The sequence below is a fragment of the Lichenostomus cassidix genome, chromosome 1Aa (genome assembly GCF_008360975.1).
Source record: "Lichenostomus cassidix isolate B80296 chromosome 1Aa, HeHo_3.0, whole genome shotgun sequence".
In the NCBI taxonomy this organism is placed as follows: domain Eukaryota; kingdom Metazoa; phylum Chordata; class Aves; order Passeriformes; family Meliphagidae; genus Lichenostomus; species Lichenostomus cassidix.
The window spans coordinates 51,671,444-51,686,433 of record NC_139480.1 but is presented as its reverse complement, the minus strand read 5'-3'; the positions used below and the strand labels follow the sequence as shown (position 1 = coordinate 51,686,433).

The 14,990-nt window shown below is 41.3% G+C and overlaps 1 protein-coding gene across 1 annotated transcript in view; it reads left to right on the top strand.

Annotated features, from left to right (window-relative positions):
* Window positions 1-14,990, top strand: part of VWF (von Willebrand factor) — a 108,074-nt gene that overhangs the window by 42,975 nt on the left and 50,109 nt on the right. Inside the window, exons 19-24 of the mRNA XM_085048938.1 lie at window positions 3,565-3,668; window positions 6,855-6,993; window positions 8,512-8,646; window positions 12,002-12,151; window positions 12,731-12,871; window positions 14,533-14,652. Coding sequence (XP_084905064.1) covers window positions 3,565-3,668; window positions 6,855-6,993; window positions 8,512-8,646; window positions 12,002-12,151; window positions 12,731-12,871; window positions 14,533-14,652 — 789 coding nt within the window. The remainder of the gene's footprint in view (window positions 1-3,564; window positions 3,669-6,854; window positions 6,994-8,511; window positions 8,647-12,001; window positions 12,152-12,730; window positions 12,872-14,532; window positions 14,653-14,990) is intronic.

The following is a 14,990-nucleotide window of genomic DNA, read 5'->3' as shown; positions in this document are numbered from 1 at the left end:
TGACTGCTATTTTGACTTCTCTGTTATGTATTTTCAGTGTATTTTTATCCTATATTACAATGTCTTCATGAGAAGGACAGCATGTCAAGTAAACCTCAGAGACATACAGCTACCATAAGACAGTTGAGTGTTAACCAGCCCATTTTGATGTTCTAACATGTTTTCAGCTTGTCTTTGTTTGCACAGTAATGGTGAGAGGCTGCTTTAGTTAAAGCAAAAATTTATGAAAGAAATTCTTTAATCTGAGGTTGGTGATGCCCTGGCAGAGGTTACCCAGAGGAGCTGTGGCTGCCCCATCCCTGGCAGTGTCCAAGGCCAGGCTGGATGTGGCTCTGAGCAACCTGGGATAGTGGAAGGTGTTCCTGCCCATGGAACTGGGTGATCTTTAAAGTCCCTTCTTCCCCAAACCAGTCTGTTATTCTAAGGTCTGTTAGCTATTGGGTTCTAATTTGACCCACTTCCTTTACTTAATCCCATGTTCCTTTGTACCTTTGTCTGACTTTCCACTGAAATCCACAGGTGTGTCAGGAGGAACAGAATGATGTCTGAGCTTCCCTTGACAGAGCAATACCCCTCAAATTGTTCAGTGTCAAGAGAGTTCAAAGTTTAGGGTCCTTGAGATGGATTTTAAAACTACAGAATCTCCTGAACTGGAGGGGACCCACAAGGGTCACTGAGTCCAGCCCCTGGCCCTGCACAGACACCCCAACAATCCCACCCTGTACATCCCTGAGAGAGTTGTCCAAACACTCCTGGAGCTCTGGCTCAGTGCTGTGACCATTCCCTGGGGAGCTGTTCAGTGCCCAGCACCATCTGGGGAAGAACCTTTTCCTGATATCCACCCTAACCCTCCCTGACACAGCTCCAGCTGTCCCTGGGTCCTGTCCCTGTTACAGAGAGCAGAGATCAGTGCCTGCCCTCCTCTTCCCCTCGGGAGGAAGCTGCAGAACTGCTGGGAGCTCTGACCTCAGTCTCTTCCAGCTGAACAGACCAAGTGCCCTCAGATACACCTCATACAGCTGCTCCTCTAGGCCCTCCACCATCTTCATATCCCTCCTTTGGACACTCTCTAAGAGCTTTAGATTCTTATGTTGTGATGTGCAAAATCGCCCCCAGGACTCAAGGTGAGGTTGCACCAGTGCAGAGCAGAGTGGGGCAATCACCTCCTATGAGTTTGGGTAAGGAGAATCTTAAAAGTTCTGAAACCTGGCCTTCCTTTTACAAGATTTTTCGAGGCTGAGCAATTAATAAGACAGAGCAAGGAAATGAACAGTTGTTTCATCCCCAAGGAATGGGAGAATCATTAGCTAGCAGTCAGCCACTTGTAATCCCATGGATACAGAGCATCATCCTAAGGGCATTTAATGGTGCAAACAGCTGCTGTTTTCATTACAAACCTCTGTCTTTTCTTGTGGCTGCCTCCCCAGTGCTGGTGCCTCCTGTCATCTCAAGCACTCAGGAGTGTTAAATCTCCTTTATTAACTGCAGTCTATTGACGGATTGAGAGACTTCCACAGCAAATGCAGCTGCTTGTGAATAGTGCTCCTGGCCTTGTAGGGTACCACATGGTCCTTGTAATGTAGCATGGCAGTAGGTTGCCAGGTGTGCTCCAGCTTTTGGATGGGGTGTTAATAGGACCAGATTGTGTGTTACTGTTAAGAAAATCGTAATTCATTGAGTTTTGCAGAAAAAATGATTGCTCTTTTGGTCAAAGTCCTTGTTGGGTTTTTAAATTCTGCTTGCTGAATCCCACCCACCCTCTCTGCAGTGTTCAGACAAGGTGCTCTTCCCTCTTTCTTGGTGGTTTTACAGGTGTGGCACTGGTTGGCACAGAAATATGAATACCAATCTATACCAGTTTTTAGGGAGCAAGTAGAGGAGGTTCTAATTCTCCTTTTACTAACCAGGTGTCTAATCCTGAGTTTTGTATCCAGAGGCAAGCCCTCAAGTGTATTGTGAACTGTGTTGGACTTGATGATCTCAAAGGTATTTTCTAACCTAGTTTAGTCTGATTCTGTGTTGCTGAACACTCTGCAGAAATTCTGAAATGTAGCCACAAGTGTGAAGTCATATTCCTGCTTTTTTCCTAAATACAACCAGGAAGGAAGGAAAGAAGGTATTAAACTCCCTTGGAAACACATGGGTTCCTCTGGACTTTTTTTCTAACTATCCTTTTTAAAGATGAATTCTCAGGCAGAGCTGCATCTCCATGATCTAGAAAAGCATTTCTTTGTTCCGATCTTGCTTCTATCAGAGTAATTTTATTTGGCATAATACAGCTCTCCATGAGGCATGGAGCATGTGGAGCTGCATGTGAAAGAAGGGTCTCTAGGCTGTGAAATCTTTTTTATGAGTTGTTCCATGTGGCAATTCTAGGTCCCCACAGGGAAAGGCAAAGCTGTTCTTCTTTATTAACCTGGCGTTCAAGACTACATTGATCTCATTGGCCCATATTTAATGGTAAAAAATAAACTATTTTAATGATTTTGCATAGAGAGTTTCAAGTGGGAAGGTGATATTTTGTGACTTTTGAATGAGAAGAAGGGGAAGGGCTCTCCGTTTAGGTATTCCATGAAGCAAGAGCCAAACCTGTCCTGGCTTTGCCAGAACTGCTATTGAGTGAAAATTCAGCATAGCCAGCTTTGGTTGTTTTTGATTCTCTAAAACTGGGGGCCTTCAAAATGGAACATAATCACAGAAAAAGAAAACAGGAAAGGAATGGAAAAACTGAGTAGTATAAAGGTGTTACTTGTTGTTGTTTGGTTGTAGTTTTTTGGTTTGCTTTTTGTTTTTTTCGTTTAAGTGGGATGAATGATTTGTTGTTACACAAAGGGAAACTCAGCTCAGTAGGATGAAACTGAAAATATGGATAGAACATAGTGTCCTACTTCCCAGCAACAGAGCCTGTAAGGGCAGAATAGTATCTCAGGTGGACTGATATTCATCCTGCCTCCCAGGAAGTAGGGATTTGAAAGAAAATGAGTGATTACTGCAATTTTCAGCAGTGAATTGACAGAGGGTTGGCTTTGTTAAGGGGCTGTTCTCTGTGACAACAGAACCTGCATTTGCATGTGGGTGGTTCAGGCACTGTGGCTTCTGGTCTCCTCCTCCGTGTTCATATTTCCATTTTTAGTCCATCTGGGCCCTTTGGCTGCTTTCCTGGTATTCCCTTTTCCATTTTGTGGTGTGTGAGAAGCTATTCACCTGCTCTCCACACTCAGGTTAGCCTGGTTTTATCTTCACTGCATCCTGGTTTTGGTCTAGTTGGACTTTCTCATTGTGACATTCTGTAATCTCATCTGTTCTCCCAGCAGCTTGAGATGGTGGGAGAAGGCTGTGGTTGATGTACCTATAGCTCTATTTATGTTAATGGCTAAAAATATTAGTAGTACTGTGCCTTTCTTGCCTTGGATAGTCTTGAACCATTTCAAACTTTCTTTTTTTTCTTTTCAACCTTTCTTTTATTCTGCATCCACACGTTCTGTGCTTGCTCCTGACTGCTTGTTCCCCCTGCACATGGCCGTGTGTCACCCCATGTGGTGACAAGCTGTGTGTTCTGCCTAGGTACGACATGAAAAGAAGTGTGTTGCTCCTGAGAGGTGCCCTTGCTTCCACAATGGGAGAGAATATTCCAAGGGAGAGACAGTGACCAAGGACTGCAACACCTGGTGAGCCACTGGAAGAACATTTTTCTCTTTTTCTTTTGGGGGGGGCTGCTGTGTTTCTGATAACACCAAATATTGTTTGCTTGAGGGATCTATTTTATAGAAAGCCTTTTTATGTGGCACAGTAGTTGCACAGACAGCACATTCCCTTTGCATGTTGCATAAAGATCCAATAAAATTCCTTGCAATGTCTGGCAACCTCTCCCCAGTGCCCTACAAATAGCTGTGTGTCTGTGCAACTCCTCTGTAGGCACTGGATAGTGGATTTTGCAACACAAGATACCAATTTAGGATCCATATCCTTTGGGGTGGGAGGATTGGAGCTTCAGCTTTGTCATTAAGTTTTGTTATCACATTTCCCTTTATTTTTGGCTGTCTGAGGCCTTTCAAAACAGCCCTTTTCAGCCAGAAGGGGTGTGATGCACCAGCTACAATACAACAGGAATTCTTTGGGAAAATGACCAAGACTTAGCCAGAGACAGGGTTGACCTCTTATATCTCAAAAGAGTGTTCTGTCAGCTGATATATTAAAAAAGATGAAAATAGATGGAAAACTTCCTTAGAAGAAAAGAGTAAGTGCTCCATGTCTTTCACCCTTATCCTGTAGGGGTGCTGAAAAAGGATTTATAGGTTCAAAAGGAAGTTCTGGGCTGCTCAGTTTGCATGGAGAGAAGCCCTCAGCACAGCCTTTGGTAAAGTACAGTGGACCACTCTTGGTTTCTCCTGCACAAAACATTGGCTGCATTGGAAGAGCCTTTCTTTCCATGTGTGTGGAGGAAATGGTGGATCTTTCCTTCAGAGCTCCAAGAGTCCAAGGTGTCAGACCTTCAGCCACAAGCGGTGTGAAAATTCTGGGGTTTTTTGAACTCAGACTTAAGAATCTGTCATGCATTCTACCCCAAATGTCCCTGCCCAGCTCTGTGGCAACCCCAGGAGTAATATTTGTCACCCTCTGTATGACTGGGTGGAGTTGGGTGAGAGAATAACCATCACTGTGGAGTCCAAGGCTTGATTTTTGTTTTGTACACTGATCTTTGAATGATAGTGATTTCCAGTCTTGCATTTTTTAACTAGTGGGGCCACTCCTAATTAGTGTAAATTAGACTTGGAGTAAGGTTTTATATGGAAATATTGACCTCCCAGTGTTTTGTTTAATTTCTTTCCTTTGTGTAACATTGTGAATCATGTACTGTAATTAAGCCTGGGGAAAAACAGGTTTGAAGGGGAAAAAGATGGAGAAGAAGTTGATATTTTTGTCTAGAAACCTATTCTATAACCTTTTTACATTGCACGTAGGTAAAAGTGACTCAACTGAAAAACAGGCACCTTGAAAATTTTATTGAAACAACAAAAGCCCCGTGTAAAACTCCTCAGTGCTGAGAAATCTGTGAGGTTCTTCACAATAAACATGATCAGATTTTCTATTTTCAATCATTCTTATAATATTTGATCATGAAATAATCCTAACCTTGTTGTTTCATTCTTGTAACTGCCTACTGAATTCTGGCAATGCCATTGTAAATGACATTTCCTCAAATACATAGAGTTTACTTCAATGTCAGGGTCAAGAAAAAATCAGGCTTTTTCTCATTGATAAAAATTCCTCACGTTTTAGGTATTTTTCTTGAATGTGAAAGTGAAATAGGAAATAATGTCCCTTCAAAACTGTCACTAGGGCTTTTTTGAACTATATGACTTTGAAAAGTTTCCTGATAGTTCTCAGCAAATATCAAGTCAAATGCCATTTAGAAAGTGATATAGGAAATTACTATTGCTTTGAGAATTAATAAGGATTGAGAGTCTGCGTTTTGGAGGTCGAGATCTTCCTTCTCTTTTGTTTTTGCTTTTTTGTACTGCTGTTGCAGGAGTTCTCATTCTCACTTGTTCTTAGCCAGATGTGAACACCTGCAAAGGCAATATATGAGCCAGAGGTGTCAGATTTGGCGTTTGCATCCGACTTGACATGTGGGAGACCCTAATTCATGAACAACGGAATGTCTCCAAGCCTAAGCCAGTGGCAAACCTTCTGTTATGCAATGTATTGGGAATTCATTGGGGAGCTCAATGAAAATTTTGCAGTCACACTTGTGGAGCAGTGCACAGCAGAAATTTGCTAATCTGAATTTAACTACCCGACGTCCCTTGTAATCTGCTCATGCACGTATTTACAAAATCTTGCTCTTGCCTAACTATTAGCAGGGAATTTATAGCAGAGGGGGAAATAGGTTTCATGTTACTGAAATTTCATTCTTTGAAGAAAACTCCTGCACGATATTTATAATAATGTGAAATGTTACCAAGATTAAACAATGCCTATGCTCAAGTTAAGGCAGTTTTAGAGAATTCAGTTCTGTGCCCGGTTTTTCCTTTGGGTAGCAATTTAAACTTGGGAAAGTACTTAAAGTTTTTTGTCCCTGAGTTTTTATGTCTGTAAAGAATGGATAGAATTCCTCTTTCCCTGCCCTCGCAGAGCTTAATTAGAAAATTCCTGGGGCAGTGATGATGTCCCTCTGCATTCATGGAGCATTTAGTGGATGAATGTTTTGCCATCCTCCAGCAATATATTGCTTATTAGATTGTTAAGTTATTATTGTTAGGTACCATGTCAAATAGTATTCTAGCTCTCTACTGATTGTGGTTTTTATTTCATTTGCTCAGTCTTCTGCTAGTTAGCAAATCAGTTGATTTCACTGATCAAAAGCCTTTGGACGTCAAGAGAAAGTTCCCCTTTCATACCTGCAGCTTCTGTAGTGAGGCTTGTGGTGCTCCAGGATGTCATTGGAAAAGGGCAAGAGGGAAGGGGTGAATGCTGTTTTTCTGAAAGGGTACTAGGAGCAGAGCATCATATCCTCAACAAAATTCTAGGAGAAAAGAATATTCCAGCAGGCTCTGTCCTGGCTTCTTTTTGTGTCAGGGAATTCAAACCATGCAGAGTCCGACAGGCAGCTTGTAAGAAACAGAAAAACACATCCCTTACTTATTTAATCTTATTGCACTATTTGGATTTACACAGCTACTGGTAACTTATGCTGATTTATGTTAATGACAGAGCCTCTCATCTGGTGGTAGAGAGCTCCTGGAGGCAGAGACCGTGGCACTTTCACTTTGCCTAAAGCACTTTGAATTCTCTTGCTTGTTATTTATATTGACATAAGGACAACTGTGACAGCCTCCTTTTCTCTGTTACAGTGTGTGCCAAGGGAGGAAGTGGGAATGCACCAAAAATCTGTGTGATGGCACCTGCACTGCTATTGGTACAGCTCATTACCTGACATTTGATGGATTGAAATACAAGTTTCCAGGAAACTGCCAATATGTGTTAGCTCAGGTAAGAGCCTGTCAAGTACTAAAGCTGTCTGATCATATAAAAAGTGTTTTACACCAGGTGAGAAGTCCAGTGTTTGGATAAGTAACAGTAAAGTATTTCTAATTACTAAGCCAGATGTACAGTAGAGGAGAATAGAGCTTATTAATGTCTTCAGAGATGTCTTGAGAACTTTGGAGAGTGCATTTTGTTCTATGAAAGTCAGGCTGTCTCGTGTCCAGCTGGCTGCTGTGAACCTTACAAGATTCCCTCGGTACAGAGAGGAGCTGTCTGAATCTCATCTCTAAAATGGAATTGTGGATATCCATAAATCAATTTTTCCTCATTTTCCTCTTTATCCTGTAGTGGTAGCATGCTGTCTGGCTGAGTGAGACCAGGGATGCTCAGTGAACCTTCCCTAAATGCCCCCAGAGCACAGGCTCTGCTCTTTCCCTTCAGCACAGTACTGTCCTGTTCCATGCAGCACCTGCCTGCAGCCCACTGACAATGCCCATTTTCCTCACAGCAAGGAGGAGAGGGGGATAAAAGCAGAGCACACTAAAATCCACCTGAGATTTGTGGAAGCAGTCAGAAATTTAGAGTTAACGAAGATAAAGACTCATCTACATGCAAATCATTGTGCATTTACAAATGTATGTGCAAAACCAGATCTAGCTGAAAACTGAGTTAAAAACTAGAGGGATTCATTGCTGATTGATAACAACAATCTTCTGCTATTGCAGTGTGATGGGTTTCCTGGGTGGGCTGCAATTTTTCCCACAGACTCTTCATGAGGCACATTCCTCCTTGCAGCTCTCTTCAGGGAGGAAGGTGTGTTCAACCTTCCCATGCTCCCACCTTGGTGCCAGCTGGATTATCTTGGAGGAATGATTCCTCTGCCTAATGAGAGCTCTGTGTAAAGGTCTTATAGGCAGCAATACAATACACTACTACAAAACTACTTAAAATGGAATTTAGATCTGTTTTCCTTCAATGGCAAACACTCCAGAGAACTCCACCCAGGACCTTTTTCTTAAAAGGTGTGTACTGAAAAAAAGAAAATTAACACAACCAAACAATAGAATCTAAAAGGCCATAGAGATATGAATAATCATATAAATGTAGTATGAACTCTCCAAGGATATATTTGACTTAATAGTTAACGACTTGAGAAATAATTGACTTAAAAACAATGTATTAAACTATCTGTATATTCAGATATACTCAGTGCCCGTCATATGTCTTTACATATCACAGATACTGTAATAGGGTGGATTTTCCCTGCCAAAAAATACTCTCCAGATTCTGCATGTGTGTGTCACTGCAGAGCGTGCCTCACTCTTGAAGGGATGGGCCACGTGAATATCAGTCCTAAGCACAAAATAAATGAGTGTGGGAACAGCTGGCATGCCAATATATATCCTGTTAGCCACAGATTATACAGACTCTCACCTGAGGATTCTTTTTTCTGTGTTTTTCCTTGTATGTGTTTTTCAAATAGCTCATTAGACTGACTCATTTATTTTTTTTTTTATCTGATAGGATTTCTGCAAGGGTGAGTCTGGAACGTTCCAGATATTCATTTCAAACGAAGGTTGTGGCTTCACTGGAGAAAAGTGCACCAAAAGGGTTACCATTGTGTATGAAGGAGGGGAAATAGAGCTGCTTAATGGAAATGTATGTACTCTTTATTTTCTCTTTCTTTCCTGTTTTTTTGGGAAAAGAGTTTGAGATTTTTCAGTAGGATGCGGCATGAATGACCTCACACTCAGGGGTTCTTGAGCATAAAATGAACAGGTTAGCAGGATTATATTTATCCATTTTGCTTCTAGAGCTATCATGCTGTTTTGGTATTTCTGCTTGATGCCAACCAATTTATCTCAGATAATCATAGAATGGTTTGAGTTGGAAGGGACCCTAAAGATCACCTATTACTACCCCTCTGCCATGGGCAAGGACACCTTCCACTATCCCAGGCTGCTCAGAGCCTCATCCAGCCTGGCCTGGAACTCTTCCAAGGATGGAGCAGCCACAGCTTCTCTGGGCAACCTGTGCCAGGGCTTCTGCACCCTCACAGGGAACAATTTCTTCCCAATATCCAATCTAAGCCTTCTGTCTATCAGTGTGAAGCCATTCCCCTTGTCCTGTCATTCCAGGCCCTTGACAAGAGTCTCTCTCCAGCTCTTTTTGTAGCCCCTTAGCTACTGGAAGGCCAAAATAAGGTCAGCCTGGAGCCTTCTCTTCAGGCTGAGCTGTCCCCACTCTTTCAGCCTGTTTTCGTGGCAGAGCTTTTCCAGTCCTCTGATCACCTCTGTGGCCTCCTCTGGACTGATTCCAACAGCTCCATGTCCTTCTTATATTGGGGCCCCAGACCCTTTCTAAACATGGTTGATCAAACCCTGTTTCCAGCAACATGAAGTGCAAGTAAGGGCTAAGAAATGACTGACCCCTGACCAATAGAACATCAGAGCTAATTTAGCAAACTGGAGGACTGAGCACACAGGAAAAAAAAAGTCACAGCTCAAACAAGTTGATACTGAAATATCAGCTGTCTTTTCCCCTGTTAAATTGCCAGATGGAATATCCAGATAACTGCATTCTTCTTTATTCCTCCCTTTTTCTACTAACAAACATTGAAGAATTGACCAAGAATTGCTTCCACGTCCCATGTCCCTTCCCAGCAGGAAATGAGCCCTCTGTGAGCTCAACCATTGCAGAGCTGCACTGGATTATTCTGTTTCTATCACTCCCTTTTTCCAAGTTCTGTGCTCTGAGCTGGCATCTGGACCAGAGTTTTGCAAGAATGTTCCCAGTGAAATGTGAAACCACCTTGTTTTGGGTTAATAGATAAAGTTGTCCCAGGTTTGGGGTTGCCTGCAACTTGCCACTAAGCCTTGGCAGGAGTACAAAAACCTTTATTAATGGGGTCTGTGCAGTGCACCTTGACAGCACAGGATTCATGTAGGCTTTTGGGTGCTGCAGGGATGACCTGAAGACATATTTGTTGCCCAATTCTTTATTTCTGCTGGTAAAGAACTCCTTTCCTGGGTGAGGGTGACTAGCAGTGCAGGGATCATTCCACTTTGCTGGGCTTTGTCTGGAAGCTTCTTTAGGTGACAGAGTTTCAGAAAAGCTCTGATTCCCTTTGGACACATAAGAAAGGGCCAGAAGAAAACACCAGGTGGTTTAGGCATCCAGCAGCTCCAGCATCAGAGGGTGTTTGGTTCCTGAGAGAGCCTGTCCTTGCAAGAGCTGGATCTGTATTACAGCACTGTCCGCATGACCCTGAGTGAATTTTTAGCTGTTTTCAGAGCATTTAAGACTCAGTGTAATAATATCTAGAGCAGTTTTGCTTAGAAATAACAACTGAAAGAGAGATGAAGGAAAAACGATTGATATGGGGAGTCTTAGGCAAATTCTTATTTAATGATGACTTTCTACACTCTTTTTCCACAAGCATCCTTAGAAGCAAGCAGAAGAATCAAGTATTTTTTTTGGCCGTTAAAATGTTTCCAACTAACATTGTTTAAAGATGATATATTTTGAGACCAGCTTCTACTTTTAGATAAATGGGGGTTTAATGGAACTATCTGCATGTTAAAGTTCTGGCTGACATTTAAAAAAAAATCATGAAATTTTTACTTTTCTGAAACAAATCTGCAAGTTTGCAAGGTCAAAAGTTTAAGACTTCATGGTTGGGCAAAAAGCCTCCATAAGCATAAAAATTCTGTAACTTAGGTCAACCTCCCAGCTCAACTTTGTCCTCTTCTGTTTTTTAGAACCCTCTGGCTTTGGAAAGACAAAGGCTGTTCTGGAATTTTAAGTGGCCAAGCGACTATACTGTGTAGCAGTATGTTGGGTATCAGAGAAGGTTAAAAAGCTTCCAGGACCTAAAATATCTTTTAACAATTTTAAAAAACAATTAATTTAACAATTTTAAAAAAAATCTTTAAAAAATATCTTTTAACAATGTTCTTCCCTAAAGACACTGAAGGCCTTCCTTAGGAGATCCACAGAAGATGTGGACTGTGTTCTCTGGGAAGAGAGGTCATCATCAGAAAGGTTTCTGATGGTAACTCGGAGATGAAGAGAACTGAATTATGGTGCTGAGCTTTTACTGAATTAAGCAAGAAAGAATAGTGGGATGGGGAAATACTTTGCCCTCAGAGCAGGGGAGTTGGCTTGAATGATTTCTGGGCTCTTCTTTCTCCCTTGCTTTAATTGCTGCTCATGCTGATAGAAAGTTTTCATCTGCCTCTTCCACAATGAAGCAGTTAATGCATTAATGGTGCTTAAAATAACAGCCATGCCAGACTTTTCTTTCCAAATGTGGTTAATAATCCTATTAGAGTTTCCATTGAAAGGGGATTATGGTGTGAAAGAGAGCATTTTAAATTAATCTCTTAAATTCTTAGTAGCTGGAGGTGGTGAATTTTCAGCCAGATGGAAGGAAAAAGAGGCACACAGATGAATAGAAAGTTATGGAAAAAATGAATAAACACTGAAAGGAATCTCTCTGGATTTTTTCTCTTGGTGTAATTGGTTGGGAAGAAGGTTCTTCCTGACTCCAGAATAAGACTGGTCTTTCAGAGGCCACTGATAAGTGTGGTTCTCCCAGTTCCCATTACACTTGAATTAGGAGGACAGAATTGTTTAGTTTCCTAAAAAGCTGAAATAAAAAAACCCCAAACCAACATGTAATTATTCAGTGAACCAGTGACCAATATTAAACTGCTAATTAATTGAGTATACCCTGTTTTAATCAGCCCTGCTTCATGTCTTGACATCTGCATCTCATAACCTGGAAACATGTTCAAAAACTTTGGGAATGGGATAAGATTGAAATACGGTACATGTATCCCAAATTTCTGGTTTTCTCTGGAGCATCTGGATAGTGTATGGAAACTCTCTGGAGAACAGCACAGTTGAAAGCACCTGTTAATCTATGAGCAAGTGTCCCACCAGGAAAATCACCCACCTTAAATAATAATTACAGACACTGTTGATAGCACAATGTGCTTTTCTTGTTCAGGTAAACATCAGGGTACCTCCGAAGAGTGAAAATGAGAATTTAGATGTCATCAAGTCTGGCCGTTATTACATCATTTTACTGGGCAGAAGCATCAGTGTGACCTGGGACCTGGCCATGGGAGTCTCTGTTATCTTAAAAGGCAATTTCAAAGTAAGTGGTTTTTGCTTTACTACTTGTTCTCACTGAACAATGCACTTAACCCATGCCTGGAAATCAGGTTGGTTTTTAAATTTTATTTATTTATTTTTAAATGTAGATTTCCACGGAATGTTAGGCTTGAAAATGGAGGGGTTTTTTGGTAATGATGTAGGACTGTCTTTTCCTGGTAGTTCAGCTGTGAGGGGTAAATCCTGGGTCATTGGAGATGAGCTGTGACAGAAGGGGTGTATGCTGTGGGGCCTCAGAATAACCATGCCTTGAGTGATGGTTTCTGCATTCAAGAACAGCAGCATAAGGAGCTGGATTTACTGGTGATGGTGATAGGAGAGTGATCTCCAAAAATAAAGTCTTTGGAGACAGAAACTGGAGACAGTTTCAGCGAAACAGAATGGAAATGAGAGCTACACATTCTCCAGGAGAGACTGTTTTAGTGGGCTTGGCAAGGCTGGGGGTAATTAAGTTTTTAAGCCTCATGGCATTAAAGTAGTAGGTTAAAGAGACTTTTAAGCAAAACTCCAAGCTGGTCTACATATGTAAGATTTCTGCTTTTTGTGTTTCTTTCCCTGCAAGGATCGAGTGTGTGGTCTGTGTGGAAATTTTGATGGAATCCAAAACAATGATTTGACCAGCAGCAATGAACATCTTGAAGTAGATCCAGTTGACTTTGGGAATTCTTGGAAAGTTCATTCACACTGTGCTGATGTTGCAAAGGTGATTGTGAACGAACTGTGAAAACTAATTTAATTAATGTGGGTTTACAGCTTCACTGAAGAGTGGACAAAAAGCTTTGAAAGGACTAAAATAAATAGAAATTAACTGCTTCCCTGTGTTTTTTCCAAATATTATTTCTTGAAATCTGGTAAAAGATGGATGAACTTATGTAAAGCTTCTGTGCTGCCTGGCTTCAGAGAAAAGTTAAAATATCCAATTTGTACGGTAGAAGCTGTTCCTAGACCTATCCAGTCCAGATGCTTGAAATCCAGGTATCACTGGAAATCTAATTTTAGAGTTTAATCTTAAAATAATAGCTGTAATTTTCAGTCACGGGGAGCTCCGATAAAAATTTCAGTTCTCCCTATTCAAATTTTTATATCCCAAATCTTAGTCTGTCCATTACAAACTACGCAATGCACAGGTTAATTTCTATCTATATTATTACATATACAATTTTTTAACCTAAAGAGCACTCAGTTGTTTGTGGGGTTTTTTTTGTTTGTTGGTTTTTTTTTTTTTTTTTTTTTTTGGATTGGAAAGGCTTGAACAGAAAAAGCAGAATACTGGAGGCCATGTGAGACCTTATTGCCATCCATCATTGCATCTGAAGTTTGGGGAGGGTACCTGCTTTCTGAAACAGTTATCTATGTCCCAGTGGTAGAGATTTCATGGGGTACTGATTATATTACACATCAGGGTCTACTTCCTATTTTCCAAATACAGAGTTTTGGAAGAATGAAATTCAATAATAAATTTCGGTGTTACTGGCAAATAACGAAGCCTAAAGTATTTACAAATGAAAATGTGCAAGGAAACACCTTGAAAACAACTTGTTTTGCCATTTTAAAAACAAAGCATTTCATTCAGTTGATGCTTTTTTTTTTTCTTCTTGAAAATTTGTCTGAATGATCAGGCACAGAGGGGTGGAGAAAGCCTATTTTAGATCTTTTCTTACAAGATTTAAATTACCACAAAAATACACCGAAGCATTTATTCTTGATCACATGAAATCTTTTGGGTTAGTTTGCTAATTATGTGCAAGTGTGAAATAGTCACAGTATTACCTTGCTGAATGTCACTTTTTTGTTTCATTTGACTTGATTGCAGCACAGGAAAAAGTTGCAGTATTGAGGAGTGAGACCACAGAGTAAGACTGAGAAGGAGCAGCTTCTCATTTCAGTGTAACAGGCACAGGACAGAACCTGCTGGGTTTCACTGTGTTAAATTCCATGTCAATACCAGTGCTCCTTGTTCTCAGATAAATGGGAGAAGGGGAGATTGCTGAGTTCTTGTTATTCAGTAGCAGCCTTGGCTAAAGTCTGCTGGAGTCTGCTCATATTTTTTAAGTCTCATGGACCTTCTGTGGAGTTGTGGATGATCATTTGTCAGGATGGTGTTTAGTCCAGTGGGTCTTGCTCTCATCAGAATGCCTGAATTGGAACTGCAGGTTGCAAGTAAGAGCTGGAGAAAATCAAGGAGGTGATCTGCTCTACTGCAGCAGGATCTGTGCCTATTATTCAACAGGTCGAATCGTTACTCAAAGAAAGGATTTCCCTTGCCATGAAAAATTGCTAGTGAACTCTTAGCTCAATTTGAAGAGTCCCAAGGTCCAGAAGACAAGGCTAATGTGATCTCTACTTGTCTCTCACAATGTTAAGCCCAACCTGGAACAGACTTTGATGTCTCCACTGTGTGGTGGAAACGTGGTGAAGCAGATGATGGTAGAAACATCGTGCAGCATTTTGTCTGGAAGTCTCTTTGAGGAATGCGCAAAATTTGTGAGTATTGAGTCACATGTTTCACATTCTTCAATTCTGCATGATCTGTGCTGGCATTGACTACAGCTGAGGGAAAAAGTGTGGCTGTGCTCACAGCACGTGGGACTTGGAGGAGGCTGGCTGGTGTTCTCATCTCTCACCTTGTCCCGTGGCTGATGCTTTATGGGAAAATGGCACATATTAAGTTATGAATAACTTCTACCCAAGGGAAATTTTATCATACAGCCCAGACACTGCACATGAAGGGAAGCAGAAGGGTTGAGGTTGGAGGGAAGGGGGAGCTGAGCTAATGCAAAGCCATTCAGGCTGCATTATGCCCAAACTGCTGCACAAGAGGG